Source organism: Hypomesus transpacificus, chromosome 6 (genome assembly GCF_021917145.1).
Source record: "Hypomesus transpacificus isolate Combined female chromosome 6, fHypTra1, whole genome shotgun sequence".
NCBI classification, from domain to species: domain Eukaryota; kingdom Metazoa; phylum Chordata; class Actinopteri; order Osmeriformes; family Osmeridae; genus Hypomesus; species Hypomesus transpacificus.
The window spans coordinates 5,751,634-5,773,188 of NC_061065.1; the positions used below are offsets into that span (position 1 = coordinate 5,751,634).

At 42.4% G+C, this 21,555-nt stretch overlaps 5 protein-coding genes across 11 annotated transcripts; 4 read left to right on the forward strand and 1 right to left on the reverse strand.

Moving 5' to 3' along the window:
* Positions 1 to 10: 10 nt before the first annotated feature.
* Positions 11 to 1,859, reverse strand: gjb7 (gap junction protein beta 7). Of its 5 annotated transcripts, none has more exons than XM_047021600.1 (3): positions 1,685 to 1,859; positions 1,524 to 1,583; positions 11 to 974 (listed from the first exon to the last, which is right to left on the reverse strand). In XM_047021600.1, the coding sequence occupies exon 3, from the start codon at positions 951 to 953 to the stop codon at positions 171 to 173; it is 783 nt and encodes a 260-aa protein (XP_046877556.1). In that variant the 5' UTR covers positions 954 to 974; positions 1,524 to 1,583; positions 1,685 to 1,859; the 3' UTR covers positions 11 to 170. The 5 variants fall into 5 exon arrangements, with proteins under 5 accessions (XP_046877556.1, XP_046877555.1, XP_046877554.1 ...); XM_047021599.1 differs by having other exon boundaries at positions 1,524 to 1,606; XM_047021598.1 differs by having other exon boundaries at positions 26 to 974; positions 1,463 to 1,580; positions 1,685 to 1,842.
* A 336-nt stretch (positions 1,860 to 2,195) lies between these two features.
* smim8 (small integral membrane protein 8) lies at positions 2,196 to 2,893 on the forward strand. Its single transcript, XM_047021601.1, has 2 exons — positions 2,196 to 2,508; positions 2,644 to 2,893. The coding sequence occupies exons 1-2, from the start codon at positions 2,386 to 2,388 to the stop codon at positions 2,800 to 2,802; spliced, it is 282 nt and encodes a 93-aa protein (XP_046877557.1). The 5' UTR covers positions 2,196 to 2,385; the 3' UTR covers positions 2,803 to 2,893.
* A 921-nt stretch (positions 2,894 to 3,814) lies between these two features.
* On the forward strand, positions 3,815 to 4,617 carry LOC124469037 (uncharacterized protein C6orf163 homolog). The gene is made up of 2 exons (XM_047022121.1): positions 3,815 to 4,115; positions 4,218 to 4,617. The coding sequence occupies exons 1-2, from the start codon at positions 3,907 to 3,909 to the stop codon at positions 4,615 to 4,617; spliced, it is 609 nt and encodes a 202-aa protein (XP_046878077.1). The 5' UTR covers positions 3,815 to 3,906.
* A 421-nt stretch (positions 4,618 to 5,038) lies between these two features.
* si:ch211-241j12.3 (uncharacterized protein LOC566552 homolog) lies at positions 5,039 to 17,118 on the forward strand. Of its 3 annotated transcripts, XM_047021591.1 has the most exons (24): positions 5,039 to 5,272; positions 5,567 to 5,641; positions 5,735 to 5,858; positions 5,941 to 6,043; positions 6,705 to 6,818; positions 6,917 to 7,033; positions 7,961 to 8,121; positions 8,224 to 8,370; positions 8,525 to 8,627; positions 8,709 to 8,837; positions 8,936 to 9,121; positions 9,220 to 9,476; positions 9,579 to 10,631; positions 11,213 to 11,312; positions 11,624 to 11,731; positions 12,052 to 12,516; positions 12,568 to 13,686; positions 13,786 to 13,908; positions 13,993 to 14,121; positions 14,202 to 14,394; positions 14,560 to 14,684; positions 14,764 to 14,954; positions 15,156 to 15,289; positions 15,383 to 17,118. In XM_047021591.1, exons 1-24 carry the CDS (start codon positions 5,254 to 5,256, stop codon positions 15,613 to 15,615), a joined length of 5,508 nt encoding a protein of 1,835 aa, XP_046877547.1. In that variant the 5' UTR covers positions 5,039 to 5,253; the 3' UTR covers positions 15,616 to 17,118. The 3 variants fall into 3 exon arrangements, with proteins under 3 accessions (XP_046877547.1, XP_046877546.1, XP_046877548.1); XM_047021590.1 differs by having other exon boundaries at positions 12,052 to 13,686; XM_047021592.1 differs by lacking the exons at positions 5,039 to 5,272; positions 5,567 to 5,641; positions 5,735 to 5,858; ... (11 more) ...; positions 11,624 to 11,731; positions 12,052 to 12,516 and having other exon boundaries at positions 13,648 to 13,686; positions 13,823 to 13,908.
* A 727-nt stretch (positions 17,119 to 17,845) lies between these two features.
* Positions 17,846 to 21,510, forward strand: cfap206 (cilia and flagella associated protein 206). The gene is made up of 12 exons (XM_047022028.1): positions 17,846 to 18,026; positions 18,167 to 18,250; positions 18,348 to 18,438; positions 18,553 to 18,741; positions 19,239 to 19,397; positions 19,492 to 19,703; positions 19,789 to 19,908; positions 20,020 to 20,218; positions 20,334 to 20,474; positions 20,594 to 20,787; positions 20,891 to 21,034; positions 21,159 to 21,510. The coding sequence occupies exons 1-12, from the start codon at positions 17,919 to 17,921 to the stop codon at positions 21,384 to 21,386; spliced, it is 1,869 nt and encodes a 622-aa protein (XP_046877984.1). The 5' UTR covers positions 17,846 to 17,918; the 3' UTR covers positions 21,387 to 21,510.
* Positions 21,511 to 21,555: the final 45 nt, after the last annotated feature.

Sequence of the window (21,555 nt, forward strand, 5' to 3'; positions counted from 1 at the left end):
TATTACATTCAGTCATTACATTGTTTTGCTTTTAATGAAAAAAAAATTAAATCTGTGGGAATTTTAAATACAATGGTAGTCTTTGTAATGTACATTAAAAGAAAATCTGTCTTAAAGAAGCAGATAGCCCAGTAGATGTCCCAACATCAAATATTAACGGATCATACAATTTATGCGTCTGTTGTGGTTGGTGGACATTGAGTGGTGACTTTACTTTGCAGAATATCTTTATTTGGGAAAGTCTGGACTTGATGAGTGGATGAGTTATTAATGATATTTGAATGGTAACGGTAATTCGCATCAACAGGAATGTATCGTTTGCTGAAACATTTCCAGCAGTATTTAGATATGATGTACATCAGTTCTGCAATATTCAATAGAATGCATAGAATCGATGTGCAGCCCATAATGTAAAGGAAGACTTTCTTCTCGGTTGCTTTGGAGATGTAGCAGTCCACAGTGTTGGGACAAGGGTCCTCACTGCAGCGGAGCAAACGGGGAACATCAAAGCCGCTGTACAGGAAGTAGAAGGCCAATAGGGACCCCACCTCAAAAGTTGTCTTAAAGACGAGGCTGACAATGTAGGTGCACAGTAGGCCTCCATCAATCCTCCCTTTATCCTCGTATAGCTTCCTTTTATACTTGCTCTCCCTGTACTCGCGGTAAGCAACATGTAGAGCGACCAACAGAGAGGGAGTCGACACCATGATGAGCTGGAGTGCCCATAGTCTTATCTGGGAGATGGGGTAGAAGTGGTCGAAACATACGTTCTCACAACCAGGTTGGTGTGTGTTGCAGACAAAGTCTTTGTTCTCATCCTTCCACACCTGCTCTGCTGCAGCAACATACACCAGGATGCGGAAGATGAAGAGAATGGAGAGCCAGATCCGCCCAATGACTGTGGAGTACTTATTTACCCCACTTAAGACGTTTTCCAAAAAACCCCAGTTCATCTTTTCTTTGATTTAATAAACCTGTATATGAGGGACAATGGCCAGGGCCATGGAAATGAGTCAGAAAACATTGTCTTTTCTAACATGTATTATATTATAGCAATGTGTAGGCTATACAAAGAAAACAAAGATTTGTTAGTCAAACTGCAATGTAGTTTCCCCATAATTTGCATCCCGGTGATTTCCTGGTGTTGAAATTATCACTCAATATACCTTCATTGGCTCTGGTAACGGCTGCAGTATTAACAGTAAACCATATATAATTTAACAGTCCTACTCTTTCTGTGACGTAGACGTTTCACACCCACTGACAACCATTTGTCTTTTAGTTATTATTACGAACAAATATGTTCTCTCTACGAGGATTACTTGTACATCAAAAACCGTGAAATATCCAATGATTTAAGGAAGGAAGAATGAACTGAATGTCAAATTTAAAAACTGGGCGCAACAAACAACTTGACATTTTAACCAATTTAACAAAGTGAAAAGGCAGGATGAAAACTCACCAATTGAAAAGCGGATTATTGTTCTCTTATGGTGAACTGAAGGTAAAGAGTGGTTCTGTACCTGTATCTTTAGGATCACCTGATAGCCGACACCTCCTATGCCGTGAGCTCGCCACACCTTCTGCAACCAGGTGGACAGGTTGACTGGTTGTTTACAGAAAATAATTATATTCATGAAGATGTCAAATTACATTTGTTGATGTGTGCAAAAGATTTACTCACATCGAGATGCAATATCTGAGCCCTATTTAAAATAGGGAAATAATTTGTTGGTGTTTGTTTCCTCTAAATAAAAAGGCTTCCTTATTTCCAACAAGCGGTTGGAGGCTAAGTTGTCACTATGGACACACACCAAACAAAAAAACTAGGTCAACAGTTTAGTGTTTGATGAAAGAACAGAACGATATGTTAAATATATTCATTCCATGTGATGGAGGCGTGTCATGCAAGTTTAATGAGAATTTGAGGTAGGCCTATTATATGGCACAGTAAGTCGCCTATTAATAATACATTTGAAGGCATGAACTTCGTCTCTTCAGTGTATTTGTTACATTAAAATTAACAAATATATGATTATTTTAATATAAAGCTATCGCCTGCTCTTACACGTTGCTGACTTTTTCAACAGGCCTACTCTGTTTTCCCCAGACGGTTTTGAATATTTTTCACGCGTCTGTCTTTCTTTCTTTTATTTCTACAACCATTGGGTGGCGCTATCCATAATTCTTTAGAGACTCTGTTTCAGCGGTTATTCTTTTCACTGTCGTTGATTGTTTTGACTTTGACATCACGACGCAAAGTAGCCTAGCCTATGAGCCTAGCCTATGTATATGACATAGTCCAACATGTCTTTAAAGACTCTTTGCTATCTTTATTGAGGATTTAACTACTTTCAAATCGTTTGGAAAGACTGACATTGGAAAATGTCGTCTCCAGAATCGGGAAGTGGAAAGGAGGCTGCTGAAGGCTACAAGACCCCCGGACTTAGAGGGGCGAGGACAACCACGCTTTTCCGAGCTGTCAACCCTGAGTTATTCATCAAACCGGTAATGGCTCATTAAATCTCAGAACTAGATTGGTAAACAGCATATGTATCAACAGTGAGTTGTGAACAGCATATGTATTAACAGTGAGTAGTGCTGTGTGAAATGTATTTAAATCTTTCACTTATTTTTTTGCAGAACAAACCTATGATGGCTTTTGGGCTTGTGACAATCACCTTGTGCGTGGGGTATCTGGGTTACCTGCACGCGATCAAAGAGAACGACCAACAGTTGTATGAAGCCGTCGACAGTGAAGGAGACCGATACATGAGGAGAAAGACTTCTAAATGGGACTGATCTTGTAGACTATCTAAATATTATTATAATATGCGCGAAAATTACTTTTGTTTTAAGAAAGTAAGTGGATGATTAAAACATGTCAAAAGCTTTTTTTAGTCTTTTTACTATTACTGAATTTGTAAAGTTGGTTTATGGGAAATAGAGTCAATGCAAAAGTGGCGTTCTAAACGACATCACAAAAGAACTGCTTTTGCTAGCACGCAACTTGAAAGTGTAAACTTTATTTCATTATTGAAAGAAAGCTAAGCTTCAGGTTTGATAGCCAGGTTGTAGCTTGTAAGACAAGATCTCACCTCTTGGGGGGAGGCATTATTCAGTTAATTGTGATTGTTGGCCCTTGAAATGAACCGACTCAAAGAACACGAACAGGCCAAATTGGGATCCAAAACACAATCACGAAATCCATCCAACCTGAAAAAGTTCAGTACGCACTCCAACATTGTTGGTATGTATGTTGATGAGATTGAGGATATTGCAAAGCTATAATAATGAATGGAAAAGTCATCTTCAATTACCGGATTACAGATATAGGAGAAAGCATACACCAGTACTATGTCCAAAAATTTCAGAAAGAGAAGGATGAGTGTATTCAAGCTGCCACAGAGGAGGCCTGGACCAAGGTAAACTCACATTATACAGTAAGCCAACATGGCACGTGTTCCAAACATGTAGTTGGCTGTTTGATACTTTCCAATTGACAGGTGTCAGTCAGAATGTATTGCATTTATTGAGATGTCAAAAATGTTCAGGCAGATCTGGAGATAGAGAAAATGGTGTTACAGACAATTAAATTTGCCAGGAAGGAAAGAGAGGTCTTGAAAAAGAGAGCTGAAAAGGCATGTGCTTATATACAGGTAGGTTGAGACTCTGAATTACAATCTGCAAGATATGCAAACGAAAATAACTAATTTAGTGTCCACAAGATTATCATACGTTTTAATAAAAACTAGTCTATACTATGGTTTCCATTGGTTTCAATTTTTTGTTAGGGAGGATATGTTTAGGATGATCAACTGACTGTTTCATAGTTTTAGTATAGATCATAAAACAAAAGTTATTCTTTATCTTCTTCCAACTGTGCATGATGATTTAACCATAATCATGCAGGTGACTTTGGCTGAATATGACATGAAAGTAAAGAGAAAGGTCATGTCTGACATTGAGAAACTGCGCAAGCGTAATGAGGAAAGGTATTCTCAGGAGATCCGTGCGGCAGTTGAGAAGATTGCCGATCGAAAAGCTAGCAGTGAAGTTCTGGCTAAAAGAAAGAACCAAAATTTAAACACACAAACTGCCACAATCCTTGAGAGGTCAGTGGTCACACAAGGTCAATCAGTCTGTTTTCAAATCAGGTTCTGGTGCTCCTGGGCCTTTTAACTGTCCATGATCACTCTCTTTTGATGATTCTCAAGGGACTTTATGCTACAACCACAGCATGCCAAGACTGTTGCCAACCAAAAGAAGGATGAAATTCTGGAAAAGGTGAAAGCAGTGATGGCATCCTGCATAGCTGGCAACATTGAGAAAACACAAAAGGAGGAGCAGAAAATTGCTCAGCAGAACTTAAATACGGTGGAAAAGAAATACAAGGCAGAACTGACGGCTCTAAAGGAGAGGACACGAGAGCTGGAAGCCGTTGTGGACAAGACTGCTCAAGATCTGCAAACTGCCATTGCAGATAAGCAGGTTTATGTGGATGACCTGGAGGAGACCAGAGCAGCATTTCTGAATTTCATCAATCTTCAATTCAAAGACTTAAAGCCTGATCAAGCTGACTTCATACTCCCACCCAAGAAAACTGACAGGAAGTGAGTTAAGACTTGGAATAAATCAATCCATGTAATTGCATTAAATGTAGCTTTTTCTATATATATATAGGTTTAACAAAATCTAAAAGTATCATAAGCAACCGTAGACATATTTAGTCTCAGATTGTTTACTATCAGTGTCCAAGTTTTACTGTTGTATTATACACCATGAAAAGGTTTTCGTATGAATACATTGGAATTATATGGAGAGACATTTTTTAACCCAGAACCATAATTTTAAAAAGTGTACTTTTTATTACTCAAGTAAAGAAGGCCTTTGACTTAATATAATTTTTTTATTTTGTTATGGACAGTATAAATAATTTCAAGCCACTTCCAAAACAGGTAGGCGTTCACCCATGTCTGTCACGTCCTTAGTCGTTTTCCCCGCCCTCTTCGATATTATAAATGAGGTCTCCGCGAATAGTTCAATGGATCTGCTCAGCCGTGTGATGCTCTCCGGAATGGATACAACATGGCGGAAAGATGTGATCGGCTGTCCCACGTCTCGTTTCTTAACCGCACCATACTAGAGACATTTTCTGGGGATAGATAGTGTTTGGCAACACGAGGGGATCGTTTCCAAATTGCTAGTTGTATTTCGACGGGAAAAGGTGAGATCGAGAGCTGAGATCCCAGGATGAGCCGCAACGCAACAGGTAAGACAAGTGCAGCGTGTGTTAGAAATTGAACTATTTTTCAGTGTTGTAAATTGTCTCGTGCGGCGTAATTAGTTTCTCTGCATATGCAGCGTGAATTAATCTCACAACTTGCAACCATTCATTTGCAACAGGCTTGTTCTAGTGACTAGAAGTGCAGAAGGAAATTGAGGAATTTAATGTTTGGACCGGTTCCTCCAGTAGATGGGGGGGGGGGAGGGAAACTTGAAATAGTTCTCACATTTCAGGCATGGTTTTTAATGTAAATAGTCGTTTCCCACAAAATTCTTTCAGAATTCCAAGGGTCCTCCCCCTCCTTACCGTTGCCTGGTGATCATGTGTTGAACTCGGGAGCTGTGGTGTACCCTGGTAAAACTACCACAATTCAACTTGAATTCAGAATCACAAAAGTGCCACTTTACCACGACATGGTGAGTCAAGTCTCTTGTCTGCTTTTGACAGGTGCCTTTGACCAACATGGATGTCCTTTAGTTATATTCCCAGTGGATGCTCATGGCAAATTAACATCAGAAATAACCAAAGAAGAAGTGGTGGACTTCATAAACTACTTTCTTTGTTTGGACAAGTATGTAATGGTAAACAGCAAAAAAGAATTGCACCGTTAAACTTGACGTCTAGCCCTTCTAATTGTACCTTGTCATTAATAGCAAAAAACAGGAGAAGGAAAGCTTGATTGCGCTCGTGGCTGATTTAAGACAAGCCTCTCCAACCACTGCAAGGTTTATCGCTGATACACTGCGTCTACTTGAGGTAACTATTCTCTGATGGATAGCTTGACAGTTAGAAATTTCAGTTAATCATTGTGACAACAATTCATCTGTTTACAATTCTGAAATGTATTACTCAGTTAATTAGCAATAGAATAAGAGTTTAAAGTTACAAGAAATATATTTGAATTCAAACATGTTATTTTTGCTCAACCCCATGATTGTTCTTCATGCCAGGACTAATGTTATTATGTAACTTGATTTGACCAAGTCCTCATGTCTGGGGTGGGTCATCTGGACACAATGCAAAGTGCGTCACTTCCTTGATGGGTTGTCAGACTGGAATTCTTCTTGAGGCCAAAATATGGAGAGGTGGTGGGAGGGAATCACATGCGTGCTGGATCAGATGGTCTTTGTTACAGAGAAGCTCCAGTAAAATTACATTATCTGACTGTCTTAGGTGTTCCTATTCCTTGTGACGCATCCATGTACACGATTCGGATTTAAGAATCCACAGAATCCTTTTATATTGATTTTAGGTTATATATTAAAAAATAAACATCACTTGCGGTGACAGTGAATCTGACTTTTATTCTTATCAATACTCACAAATACAACTCAAGTTAAATAATGTTTTATTTTACAAATGCAGACTTTTGGGGGTTTTCAGTGGTTAAATCGCAGCCATTTCTCCTCTCTCTTAGCTGCACGGTAGGACGGTTCACACTGTGTACATAGTTCAACCAAAAAAGAAGGACGTCTTCAAACTGTTGTCGAAACTGCTGATGCCATCCAAGGGTCACGTGGCTCCATTCAAGGTACAAAAGGAAACAAATTTAAATAGTTGGTTTGAATTGACATTAAACCCAAATGTAACATTTGACATTAGAGTATGTAATGATCTTCTTACCAACAGAGAGTTCTGCTAAAGGAAGTCTTTGAACTTTCCAACTACATCGACAGAAGCCAGTTGACTGCATCTTTAGGAGGCTACCTTGTTTACTGTCACCAAAGTTGGGTTACGTTCATTAAGGTATAACAGACATTTTTTACAGACATGAATTCACTGAATTACATTGTCACTGACACTGTCTTTTTAGAATGAATGCTTCCAGGACAATACTCGTCTTTGTATCCAGGAATGCATTTATGCTATGTTACTGTCTTGGGTGTGCACATGCATATTTACGACTTGAGCAGTTCTAATGTGAAGCTACAGTAGTTTGATCTTCCGAGAAGGAGAGTAGTGTTTGCTGCTGGGGGCTTGGCAACTAGATTAGCAGAGGTCTCATGATGGGGCTTAACACACGCCGGCATTGTCCTCGTCGATGCTAGATTGAGACTCCAGAAGTTGATTATTCTGCTCATCTGACGGTTGAAATGCATAGAACTTCTCTCTCTCTCTCTCTCTCTCTCTCTCTCTCTCTCTCTCTCTCTCTCTCAAACGGTCGCCCTCCTAATCTTGCTCTTGCAAACATTCACTTCAGTTAATTAATCTGTCTGGAAAACGTGTGCAGTGATTGTACTGTGTCATCGGGAGAGAGACATTTCATTTGTGATCCATTCATGAGTTTCAGTGACGCGGCCCAAGAGCTATTGTTTGTTACCTTGGTGAAGGCTTCACGAATGCAGAGGGCAATCAGCTGACCTCATTAGCAAATGAAAGGCAGCCTTCCCCATAGTTGATCATATTCAGTCGTATGGGCATTCATCCATGTTGATGGTTAATCTGTGTGAACAGCCTTTTTTTGGACATGGTTTGCCGGATGTGAATATGAATGTGCTTTAAAAAACTGGTGGTAAAGCCTTAGTTTGAAAGGTATACATCTGTTGCGTAATTTGTCGGCACAAGTGCAGCCTTTACAGTTTTTTTTTTTTGTGTTATTGTTGTGAATGGTGTAATAATCTCATTTGCATTCTGTTTTAATCTAACTTTCTAATTGGGCTTTTGAAATTGCAGGAGATTGATGCTTTTGTCCAGGAGTTCCTTCTGGTGGTACAAAGACTCCCTTCCTGCATCTCTACCCTGCAAAGCCTCTCCAGACAGCTTGTGCCCTCTACATTTGATGAGCTGACAGAATTCTGTTCCACCAACGAGGCAACGTTTCAGCATCTGAGAAGGTAGAGGTGGTCCGTCATTAGTTTGATCAAACATGCGCTTTCCCCTTGGACCACACAGTTTATATAAATGACGAGTTTTCCTTAACTGTTCTGTGATTTCAGGGAGTTAGGCCTGGATGAGCTGCTGAGGCGTTGTGATTGTGTGGTGGAGAAACTGCGCTACCCTGAAAATGATCCCTGCTATCAAGCCATGGCTGGGACCGCTCTCTTCACACATACCGCCTTTGACATGCTAGAGAACTACAGCCGGTACTGGGTTCAAAATCACCAACTCTGAAACGTGCTCTCTAATCCTTTATGCTAGCCCTGAGCACAGCACAAATATTGTCCTGTTTTGACGAACGTTTTCTACGACGTGTCTTCCCTGTGCATTCACGTTCTGTTGCTTTCTTTTTTTTGAAAGGATAACCGCCGCTGTGGAGAAAATAGAGTTGCTGTGGCAACAGGCTTTTTCTAAGGCCCATATTCAGCTACGGGTCTTCCAACTCTGCCAACAGGCTCAGCAGGTAGGTCACTAGATGTCCGTTTCTTCTGTTTCTCGTCCTTTTTGTATCGTTTCCTTTTGTTAACATTTCCTCACCTTACAGATCGCCCAACAGATGACAAGCCTTCAGGAGGAGAAACTCCAGCCTTACAGAATAGAGATCGCCAAAGACTCCAGAAAAGCAGAGATGCTGACGTCAGTGTTTGAAGCCTCCATCTATACCCCTGCAATGGTAGATATTCTGTTTTACATCTCGACTGAGAAATACAAAGTCTAAGCAGTGTTATTGTCTAGAATAGAACCTTCATAGTGGTGTGCTGTCGTTGCCAGGCACTGGTACGCTGTGCAGAGGATGTGATTCATACGTTAGTCGAGTCATTGCCTCCTGGTGATGCCCGGGGTAGTGAGCAGTGGGTACAGGACCTGGACAGGCTGAAGGAAAACTTACTCTCCTCTGTAGAGCTCCCACATCAAACCCTAAGAGCGGTCTCAGACTTCTACCATTACTACAACAAAGTAGGTGTTGTAAGTCATGGATGTCATTGATGGAGCTGGCTTGTTTAAAAGTATGCTATATTTTTGGGGCTCAAATATATCCATCGATTTCTTTGCAGTCCAGAAGCTGGTACAACATTGTCCTCCGTGAGAACTTTCTGCAAGACCTTCTGTGGGGCGTGAGCACTGATAGTCTTCAGGCACTGCACCATCCTCAGGGTGTAAACGCTGGTGTCCCTGCACGGAGGCAGTCGGCCTGCCAATTCCTGGTGAAGAATCCCTCCCCAGATATGTCCGAGCTGGTTCAGCTGGCACACCTTGCCAACGTCATCCCGGATGATTCACTTCAGAGAGTTGGGAAGCAGCTATCACAACGGTGAATTTTGATGTTTGTGAAGTCATACCAGTAGATAAATAGTTTCTTCTCGTGCTGAAGACTCTGGTTTTAACCTGTTCATTGTAAACTTGACCCTTCCAGGTGCATGACCCTTAGAAAACTTCTAACTGCTCCAGGAACTGTACCTATAAATGACCTACAGTTAGCCCTGCAGTGGCAGTATGAGTTTTTAAGGACAAACAATACACATGGATTCCACACTGACCCAGCCTTAGACAGGAGGCCTGAGGACCTTCAGAATAGGCAGGGTGGTGCATTTGGCCTCCCTGGGAAACCTAATCCTAAATTGGACCAACAAGCCAAGGAGGCCTTGCACAGCCATGGCTCGTTCTCCAACCTCACCAAGGGGGCACCAGGAAAGATGCCAGCCCACCAGCCACCTCTGGGTGGTGTAGCTGAGGCTAGCGCCGTCCCTGGGGTGGTGTCTGCTACCGGGAAGCCTCCGTCCCTCAGCTCGTTTGACTCGGGCTTCGACGGAGCAGGAAGCAGTCATCTGGAAGGTGGAGGAGGGAGGGAAGGATGGGATGGGCTGTCCAGGTTAACCAGCACCAGAGACTCTTTCAGGCCCATCAGCAGGCAGCCGCAGATCCACGAGGAGAACATCTCCAGTGTTTCTGACTCTGAGGATCGGGGGGAGGAGATTGACTTTGGGTCTGCGGGGAACACCTCCAGGGCTAGCATCCAGATCATCCCCAAGGTGACAGTGGACTCCCTGAACTTTGAGATCCAGGTGAAGCGATCCGCCACCCTCCCCCAGAACCCCTGGTTGAGCCTCCCTACTGAGGACCTGGAGAAATCCTACACCGTCACCATCACGCAGAACCCACCAGCACAGCAGAACCCACCAGCACAGCAGAGAGACCCCAAAAGCCCGGACTCCCTGGATCGATCGCATCACTCCGACCGATCCAGCAGGTCTCGAGACCAGCCCACACAGACCGAGATGCCAGAGGGTGGGGCTGAGCCAGACGTGAAGGCACAGGAGAGCTTCGACGACCCGGGACTGAGCCCCATAAGGAAGCTCCTCTCCAGTACGATCACAGACGCCAAAGAGAGATCCCAATGCTCTACTGAAGGCATCCCCACCCTCCTCTGGGACTCCTATGATTTCCACAACCAGGACACCTGTGAAAGGTCATTTACATTACAATATTAATTTAGCAGACATTTTTATCCAAAGCGACTACCAAGAGAGAGCTTTACAAAAGTGCATAGGTCAAGGATGATAAACAACGAGAGCCAGTGCCAATGGGAAGAAACATAAGAGCATGTAGTTCAACAAATTAAAATTAAACATGAACCTCAAAAGTGCAAGAGTGTACCTGTAGGAAAGCAAGCAACAATCATAGAATTCACAGCGCGTCTGAGTAGTTACTGGCTGAAGTAATGTAGCCAGTTAGCTTAATACACTGACAGCATTACTGGCTACTTTTTTTTTATGTTTCCAGTGTGTTTTGATTCTCTGTTCTCCCAAGAAATGATTGTATACACTGGCCAAATTTGTGGCCACCTTCCCAGAAGAGAGGAAGCTGTTATAGCTACAAAGGGAGGACCAACTACATATTAATGCCTATGGACATAGAATAAGATGTCATAAATGCTCTTGTAGGGGTAACGTGTAGATGTCCAAATACTTTAGTGTGTGTGTATATATTGATATATAGATAACTATATTGTGTGTATGTATATATTGATGTGTTGTTTTGGATAACCAGCTCAGTGAGTGAAGTGTCCCTGAGAGACTGGGATCTGAAGGAGCAGGATGGGCTGAGGGAAGTTGAGGAGATCCTGGGCCGGGCAGCTGGAATACTGGAGGCAAGTTTACCCTGTTATATTCATCTCCGAACACGTGACATTTTATATTATTTATTAAAATTGTATTCTTATCGTTAATTGTATGTTTATGCCTTTTACTTAAAATAAGAACTATCTTTATATTTCTACTTACTATGTTTATTGTTGTGCACCAACCTTCCATAACTGATTCCTTGTATGTGTAAACCAGATTCTGATTTGTTGTTCTCATACAACAGTGGTTTATGTTACAAAACTGCAACACTTTCTCAACTTGCCAAGTTACCACAATAATCGCCAGCTTGTTCCATGGTGTTTACTTGGTTCTACAGGAGGAAGAAAATGTGCTGGCACAGGAGGAGATGTTGGCTGTTCTGATGAAGACTGAAACCCCAAGCAAACAGTGGCCTTTATGGAACAGTGCAAACCAGCTTAGTGTGGTATGTTGTGTTCCTTATTTATACAGTAGACCTTGTACTATTAAGCTGCTGGCTAGCCACAAACAGTGATCCACTATTTGTACATTGCAAATTAGATTCTATGAATTCGATTTGGACTTTCCCTCAATTAAATTCTACACTGCATGACAAGCAACCGATTGTTTTTTCTCTTGAGGGTTGTATGGTCTTCAATAAAAAGATGTGGCTAAAACATGTTTTAGTGTAGAACTAATAAGTAATAAATAAACTGATACATGGTAATGAATGTCAATTTTGCTGCTTTGTTTCAGGAAGGGTTAAATCAGTTATTTTCTTTGCAGATGTCCTCTCGTGACTTGGTTGAGGCAGGTGTCTTTGGCCTTGAAGACGGTCTCCATGTCGAAGGCACAGAGAGTTTGTCGGAAAGTGCATCATTTGAGGTCACACGTGGACCCGTGGACTCCGATGACTGCCTGACCGAGGCTGGGGGCGTGGCCTCTGGATGCAGGGAGGGGCTTCTGAAAGAGCTGAGGGGACTCCACGTCCTGGACGAGCTGATCATGGAGGAGAACGTCAAGATCCACAAGCTGAGACGGCACGAGGAGAAACGCCTTGACGAGAAGCCTGCGGCGTCCACGGGCCCTCAAAGGACAAGCAAGGACAGGCAGATGTTCCAGTTGGATCTACAGAGGGAGAAGAAGGAGGTGGAAAGACTGGAGATGTTCCAGTTGGATCTACAGAGGGAGAAGAAGGAGGTGGAAAGACTGGAGATGTTCCAGTTGGATCTACAGAGGGAGAAGAAGGAGGTGGAAAGACTGGAGATGTTCCAGTTGGATCTACAGAGGGAGAAGAAGGAGGTGGAAAGACTGGAGAGGAGCCTAGATAAGGGGACCACGCGGTGTCAACTCAAAAAGCATTCAAGCAGAACCTGGAAGGTTGTGAAATGCTCTGTGATGGAGAGGACTTCCAAACCCGAATACCTGGAGGACAGTGCACTCTGTGAAGAGCTGATCTCAGGCAGCAAGAGGCCCTGCAACACACAGCTCTTGACCAAAATGCTTCCAAACGCCAATGCATCCAACACTGACGCAGTCTCGTTTTCAGAGTCAGTCACTAAACAGCCTGTATTACAAAACTCTGTTTCAACCCTAAATTCTCCTGGCATGTACACCAACTTTAGTATCGATGATTCCCTTGGCCATTTTGCAGTTTCTAGTTTGCAACCACCTGTTCTAACCTCACGACAGACCACCCCCAGTTCTAGGGAGGAAGTTGGAATCCAGCCTCAGGGGTATGACGACGGCAAGCTAGATTCTAGATCCAGGGAAACTGTTGAAACTCGCAAACCAGAGGATTCGTCAAAACCTGAACCAAAACCAGATTATGGTGCTTTTGATCCAGGTGGCAGCTCTCATAACCCCCCTGTGCCTAAACCAAGGACAACACAGCCTCCTGTCCATGACGCCTCAACAGAACCAGTTCACCTGATGGATCAGGGACCTGAACCACTTGGAACCCAAATGCTGGACAATCCCCCAATGCCTAAAGAGCGGAAAACCAAACCTCCAGCCCCATGCGATGTTCACATTCTCAATCCTGATGTGAATGAGTACACCAATAACAATAACAACAACAAGCCCATCACAGATCAACAGTTAACATTCCCCGCCCCTCACAAGCCCAGTTCATATGCCCCTCAAGACGATCCCCTAACATCCCCACTCACTCAGGTCTCTTCTCAAGGCCTGCAGATACAGACCAACTCGCATGTTTCCCAATACTCTGAAATTGAAGGTGTAGACTTCTGTTTAAAAGTAAGTGAGCCGCCTCTGGCAGTGTTCCCTGACCCATGTGAACCAGTAAGAGTTGAAGTACCTCATGCAGATATCACTGATGGCTTCCAGAGGTGTGGGACTGGCACAGGATCCTTCACAACATCACTCCATCAGCCATCCATCCATATTGGCACCAGAGAGGTACGACACTGACCTGTAGTTGTTACTAATAAACCTGAACTTTAAACTTGAGAAAAAAATGTATAGGAATGGTTCAATTAGTTTACCTTTCTCTTGCAGATGATGAATTATAAGACTCCTATCGTGCTGGATACAGGTTCTGGTTTGATGAAAGCTGGCTTTGCTGATCAGGACCTTCCATCTACAATTTTCCCAACAATTATTGGGCTGCCCAAGTATGAGGTAATCTGTGGCTGATGACAACGGATACACACATACATGCTGTACTTTGCATAATCTTCATTTATTTCGATTCTTTACTTGCAGGAAATAATGAATGGCAACTTTGAACGGGAGACCTACATTGGACATGATGCTCAACACATGAGAGGAGTTCTGACACTGAAGTACCCCATGAAAAATGGAATAATTAGCAACTGGGATGACATGGAAAAGGTTTGTGAGGTTTGAATGTCAGAAAACACCACAGCGCTCTGGAATGCGTTTACCTCACTGCTCAAATCTTCTGTTTTCAGATTTGGCACCACACGTTCCAGCAGCTCGGAGTAGAGCCTGACGACCACCCTGTTCTTCTGACAGAGGCGGCCATGAATCCTCGGGATAACCGGCAGCGCATGGTGGAGCTCATGTTTGAGAGTTTCAATGTTCCTCTCACCTACGTGGCCATGCAGGCAGTGCTAGCGCTCTATGCTGCAGGGAGATCAACAGGTAAAGCACCTGTACTTGTATAGGTGAACTACAATATAATATTTTTAATTTTATAAACCATTAAAAGATTGGATCGGAGGGCAAGTGATTCAGGAATAGGATATTCAGTTGCCTGTGTTCTGAATGGTAATATTGACAGGTATGAACTGAGCTCTGTTTTCATAGGTGTGGTGTTTGACTCCGGGGATGGAGTGAGTCATAGTGTGCCTGTGTTTGAGGGGTACTGCCTTCCCCATGCTGTTCAGCGCTTCACCATGGCAGGATATGATGTCACAATGCATCTCCAAAAGGTATTTAATCGTCAAGTGAGCATTTTAAAGTTTGCGATCAGACGTGATTTCAACGTATGCTGTTTTTCCTGTGTCTTAGCTCCTGCAGGAACAAGGGGTGTGCATGCGCACCTCTGCAGAGCTTGAGATAGTCCGGGAGATGAAGGAGAAGTGCTGCAGTGTGGCTGAAGACTATGAATCTGAGCTCACGTGTGGGGGGTCTGCTAGCAGTGAGATGCATTACACCATGCCTGATGGCCAGGTCATCAGCCTCAGCACTGAGAGGTTCAGGTAACAGCCAGCACACTCCCCCTAATGAGGACCACAATCTGGTACTCTCCCTTGGAATGTCTGACCCCTGATACTACTTTTAAAGGGGCAGAAGCCAGTTTCCTCTTTTTAAAAGTAAATGTTTAACTACCCCTTTGGATAACCACTAGAGGTCAGTTAAAGCTCTGGGAATATTAATGGCGACATTCTTCGTTCACACAGGGCACCGGAGATCCTGTTCAAGCCAGAGCTAATTGGACGTGACCATTATGGGATGCATGAGAGCATTTTCAAATCCATCCTCAGCTCTGACCTTGACCTACGGCGAAGTTTCCTGGGAAACATTGTTCTAGCAGGTACGTCAAGTTTGGCTAAGTGGGTGCCGAGTTCATGCTGAATCCCATGTCTCGTACACAAGGGTTTATAGGTTTCTCATTTCCTGTGTCCAGGTGGAAATACCTTGCTTGCCGGCTTGCCAGAGAGACTCCAGAAGGAAATCAGAGTCATGGTCCCCTCAGACGTTGGGGAGTGTGTGCGTGTGACCAGCCCTAAGGACAGAGATTTTTCTGTGTGGAGCGGAGGTGCGGTACTGGCCAATTTACCCTCTTTTGCTTCTGCCTGGATCAGCCAAGAGGAGTATGAGGAATTTGGCCCCCAGATTGTCTTCAGGAAGTGCTTCTGACTGACTCATATCCAGTGTTTGAGTGTGGACTCTACTTCTCACAAAGTGCAATATTTATGTCTAGCTGTGCCACATTTGGGATCGAAGCCTTTTAATATTTTTGTTTGTACATTGTACGTCTTGTGTTTGTGCACAACAAATCCTGGAGAATTTCTTAAGTATTTATATTTGCCATTATCTAACTAGTGTTAAAAGCTTACCTGCGGTGAGGCTTTTCCTTAGTACAGTTCAGTGAGCTTTAGGTTAGTTTGACGTTAATACTCCAATACATTTTGTATTCCCCCGTTTGTGCCATCTACATCATTTTTGTGGAATGGGCACTTTTGCAGCACCTTTTTGGAAGTAGAACGGCTTTAAAGTGTTTTATTCTTGATCAGTATGAAATAATTTATTTGCATCTATTATCCTCGTTCTAAAGTAACCAATTTAGTTCTGTAGAACTGATGGAAACCCTAACTGTGTATATAGTGCTGCAAATTGAATATATTTGTCCGTCCAATGTACAATTTATATATAAATAAGTCCCAGTTAGTTGGCCTACATTTAATCATTCTAATATGTAATTAGTGTCCTTGTCTTTTTTAAGTGTTAACTTGGTGTAAGGTGTCATTGTTTACACCAAGACTTGATCAGATCAAACCAGTGTGTTCCTAGTATCCCTCCGGATACGATGAATAAGTCCTTTTAGGACTGTGTACCTTTTGTTGCGTGAATCCTCGACCTAAAGATCAGTGCTAGTAAGGGTTTGTTATACCGGTCAGAAACCACCAAGGACTGGTACATGAGGCTGGTTGTATTTATAAATGTTAAGATCTAATGCAGTTGTGGAATGTTCACTGCACATTTCATAATGAGTTTTAAAAGTTGACTGTAAATCAGTGCACACATGCTGGTTCATGTTTGATTTCCTTTCTCACAATGTATGGCTTCGAGTTTTGTGCTGCATGCTTTACGTTGTATTTTTTGATTGTGTTGTACATGCATTATTTTCCTTACGTTGTGATATTTGACACAGAGTTACTGTAGTGTTGTTGTGTGTTGCTTCACTGAGCATGTTTTGTACCTCAGGCCATACGCCTTTTAATGACTTTACTGTCATTTTGTAGTTGCATAATACCAGCCACTCTATCCTAGGTACCTTGAGCATTTTGTTACTGCAGCATTTGGATAATCCCCATCTCTTTATAGCCCTGTCTTGTAGTGTGATTCCCATTTACAGTGTTTGTTAAATGCACTGTTTTGTGTTTTGGAAGTTTGAGCTTTTCTTTTTCTTTGCTACTCTAAAGACATGGGGAGCTAAATCTCAGGTTCCAAAAGTTTGCATGCAATCCCTGTGGGAAGTTAAAATGACCTTGTGTAAGGGCCCAAACTAGCTAATGTGCAGTGTTGGCCTTTTGATGATTTTGTAGTGAAGGATTTGAACCAAAAAGAATGCTGTACTGAAGTCTTGACACCTAACCAAGTTATGTCTATTTTTTTTTAATAATAAATATTTTATCCAAATTCCACTTTGGCAGTGTGCATATTATTTTCAACATCGAGCCAGGCTTGTTACTTTTAGTTGGTGGCATGATCTCTCCTTTTAATGTTTTTGTGGAAAAAGAAAAGTAGGATACCGTAATGTAATTATTTCGAGATGGAAAAAGTTTGATTTCTTTTTCTCAACTTCCAACTTTTTTGGGAGGGGGGACTTTTTTTTCAAAAAGATTTCGAAAGATGGAAAATGTGTTGTTTTTTAATATTAAAAGTTATTATCTAAAGGTTGAAAGAATATTTTAGAAAATAAAGGTTTAAAAAATATTGCATCGAAAGGTTGCATCATTGATGAGAAATTAAGTTAAAAAAAATAATAATAATTACCTTATGGCTGAAAGGTACCTTATGGATGAGACAGAGGGAGTTAGCAATGACGACATGACTGAAAATAGACATTCCTGATCACCCATAGCCATATCATGAGGGAGAAGTTACAAATTGTCGATGTCAAAAAGGATTCCTGGCAAATGCAATACTGAAACAGGTAATACCTTTTACTAATGTCACAGCCCACACTTCTTTTCTTTAACTTGAGTGAAAAAGTGTAGTCTTTTACCAGAGTCTTTTTAAACATGAGAATCTGTACTTCTACTTGAGTGAAGGATGTGTGTACTTTGCCATGTCTGCCAGTGACTCGAATTTCCACTTACTCATACTGGCTCGTGCAAGACATCCTCCTTGGCTGCTTTTGTATATGGTAACCAAGGTAACCCGTTGGCGACATGTTTTCCAGCTCTGTGTAACGGCTCGCTGTCTTCAGGCTAAACATGTCTCGTGCTCAGGCAGAAAGCGTGATAAAGAACATTATTAGGGAGATAGCCCAAGAATGTGCTGGAAAAGGGCATGCTGTATTGGAAACATTGGTGGCATTTATGGTAAGAATATTACTGTAGTTCTAGGTAGGCTAAGAGCAACTGTTGCTAGACCTAGTCTAGTCCCCTTGTTTACTTTCTTTAGGCACACCTTACTGTACAAGCGTAATACTGCACACTGAAGTTCTTATATTTTACCTTAGGTGAAAGCTGTTGTGTTGGACCCAAGAAATCAATTCAACGTTGATCGAACTCTCACCAAGCAAGATGTTAGAAAACTTGTGGAGGTAAGTTAGGGTCAAGTTTTGCCATAGGCGGCTTTCGGTATCGTATCGTACGGTACATTTTTGTCATTTTTTTCAGTAATATTCTTTCTTTTTATAGTTGTGTGTGGACAAACTCATGGACCAGGGAAGCCCTACCCTTGATACTATCAAGATGCAGGTGTATTTTGACATGAATTACACATCTAGAAGTAAGTTGGACCTAAATGTGATTTACGAAATCTAATGTTGTTGACTCAGTAATTAATACTTTTCGAAGACGCTGATGTCATCTTCTGTTTTTCCTGTCTGGGATATTAAACCAGATGAGTTCATTAACGAGCATCACAGGGTACTGCAGTCCAAGTTGATCCCAGTTAGTCGAGAGATCACCGACAGCAGAGTGAAAACACGGGACGACCTTGAGGGCCTTTACCGTAAGATCGTCAGCTATGTTCTGCTGCGTTCAGGCCTTGGTTCCCCTACGGACATCAACACGGTCAGAGAGGCCACAGGTAGGTAACCAACAACTCACAAAAACTTTCCCCTGTGCGTAATCAGTCATACTGAGCCTTGTCCATGTGATACAACAACCACATTAATGTGCCATACTTTATTAAGGGGGGTGCCCATGCCAATGGTGTTGTGATAGTGTTATGCATTTGTATTTTTATGGAATTCTGACATTGTTTACTTTTTTTTCTGTCTGTTTGTTTCGGTCTATCGCCTGCCTGCCTGCCTGCCTGCCTGCCTGCCTGTCTGTCTGTCTGTCTGTCTGTCTGTCTGTCTGTCTGTCTGTCTGTCTGTCTGTCTGTCTGTCTGTCTGTCTGTCTGTCTGTCTGTCTGTCTGACTGTCTGTCTGTCTGTCTGTCTGTCTGTCTGTCTGTCTGTCTGTCTGTCTGTCTATCTGCCTGCCTGCCTGCCTGCCTGCCTGCCTGCCTGCCTGCCTGCCTGCCTGCCTGCCTGCCTGCCTGCCTGTCTGTCTGTCTGTCTGTCTGTCTGCGCCTTACAGCTGCCTTGCAGAGTGTCTTTCCTCAGTCAGAGCTGGGAACCTTCTTGTCCCTGATCAAGAAAGACAAGGAGCAGCAGCTTAACGAGCTCAGCATGATCGTGACGGGCATCCGCCTCTTTAACAAAGACAGCAAGAAGGGAGGAGAGGGCATCGAAGACTGTGAGTTGTTCAGGATGCCTGATACAACATCAATTCATAATACCTACTGTGTTTTGTGCTCACTATATTTTTTTCCCTCCATTTTTCTGTTTAGTACCTGCAATCCTCAACGTATCCATACCTGCTGCTGGTAAAGACATACAATGGGAACTGGAGCTTTCCCAGAACTTGGCTTGGCAATACACTGCCATCCTAGAGAAACTGCTGGACTCAGTGGAGGCCAGAGACTGCATGGTGCCCCTGGAACAACTCAAGCAGGCTCTCTATAATGTTCGACAACATGAATCTTTCCTGAAAATTATTTTGGTGAGTTACACGTTAATAATTTGGCTTTGTTGGGGTTCAATTCATCACATGAACTCAGAAGAAGATGTTATTGTTTCTACGCCAGTCAGATGTAATTCTATGTGCCAAGAAAGTTGAGGCTTTGCAAAACGACCTGGCAACATGCATGAAGCTGTTGAGGGAAGCTGTGCATTCAAAAACTGCTGTACCTACTGCACACGTTTTTGTAAGTATCTTGTGTTTTCTCATATAAGTCATGTTTATTCTAAGAAATGTACATTGTTTCATTGGTTTTAGGTGTGTGACTGAGCTTTTGTAAAATGCCTTGTCTTGTCAGCCTCATTTCACAGCTCTGGCACAGTACTGGTCAGGACTTCAGGATGAGATGGTTCTGTTAAGCATCCTGGGAAACCTTCTGATCAACCTTCAGCCCTTCCTCACCGCTCAGTCTCGGATGTTCTCTGATGTTCAATTGGAAAGCTTATTAGAGGGGTCGGAGGTCAAGAGTGATGAGCAGAGAATGACAGAGTCCTCAGGTACACTGCTGGTACTCAAATGTAACAGCTTCGATTGTTGTATTTCTTACCTTTTAGACATAATGTACTCCATTTGTTCATTCATTATTTGTTCAATGTGATTGTTCCCTTACAGAAAACCGCGTTGAGCCCAGTGCAAATAAGAGATATGAATGGATCTTCCCTGAGACAACAGCAAACTTTGACGAATTACCAATACAGTACAAAGGAATCTGTGGTTATATGCTTGTAGAGACAAACGGGATTTTACTGCCAGGTATGAACGTTTGATTTATACTGTAAACACAATTTTTTCAAAATATGTTGTTATTTCAGTGATGATCTCAGTGCAAAGCAAAATACTTGTTGTGTAAGTAAATCTTCCTCTATTTGCAGGAAACCCAAGCATTGGAGTTCTGAAACACAGAGAGAAATACTATGTGTTCAGCTCTAGAGACGCAGCGTTGTGTTTTGCATCAAAGGCAGATGAATACATCGTCCAAGTAGCAGAGAAAGCCAAATGTTCACCTGAGTTGATTCAACTCCTCGAACTCCATCAGCAATTTTCTTCAGTCTCTCCCTATTCCAAGGTTTAGTAATGTAGCTCAAGTATTCTTTTACCTTCAAAGTTATATATTCTAAAGTCAAGCATTTCTTTAAAATGAGAATGAGAACTGAGTGTTTTGTCTACAGATGCAGTCAGGGGATAGACTTCTGGTGAAGCCCATCACTAAATGTGACAGCTGTACACAGACCGACACCCATCTGTTGGAGACCAACATTTTCGAATCTTATGAGTGGAATGAGTGGGAACTCAGAAGAAAAGCCATCAAATTGGTCAGTGATTATTTTTCTCTTTTTTGGCACTGGTAATAATGCATGTCATTTTTTCTAACCATTGTTCATTGAATAATGAGGGATACATTGATCATTTAGTAACTATTACACTTTGTCTCAACAGGCCAATCTTCGGAGTAGAGTTACCCATTCCATGCAGACTAATCTGAGCCATATGAGGAGGGACAACGTCACCCAAACATATCTGCTCAAAGATGTAGCATGCCAGAGCAGGAAAGATGGCACGAGTAACATACCTAAGCCTCAGGTTTACCTTGCTGGTCTTCGAGGAGAAAAAAACAAGACCACACGCATGATAAAGACCAACTTAACCAGATCTATCGATGAATAGATTCATAGTGTTTTGTCTGTCTTCAGGTAATAAAGACAAATTTTTACCGATGTCAGTTCTAGTCAATGTTATGATGGTCTGTTTCTATCCTAACAGTTGCCTGGTTACCACCAGGTGCAGGCTCATGGTCTGCTAGTGATAGAGAGGCAGTTTAATCAGTTTTACCAAA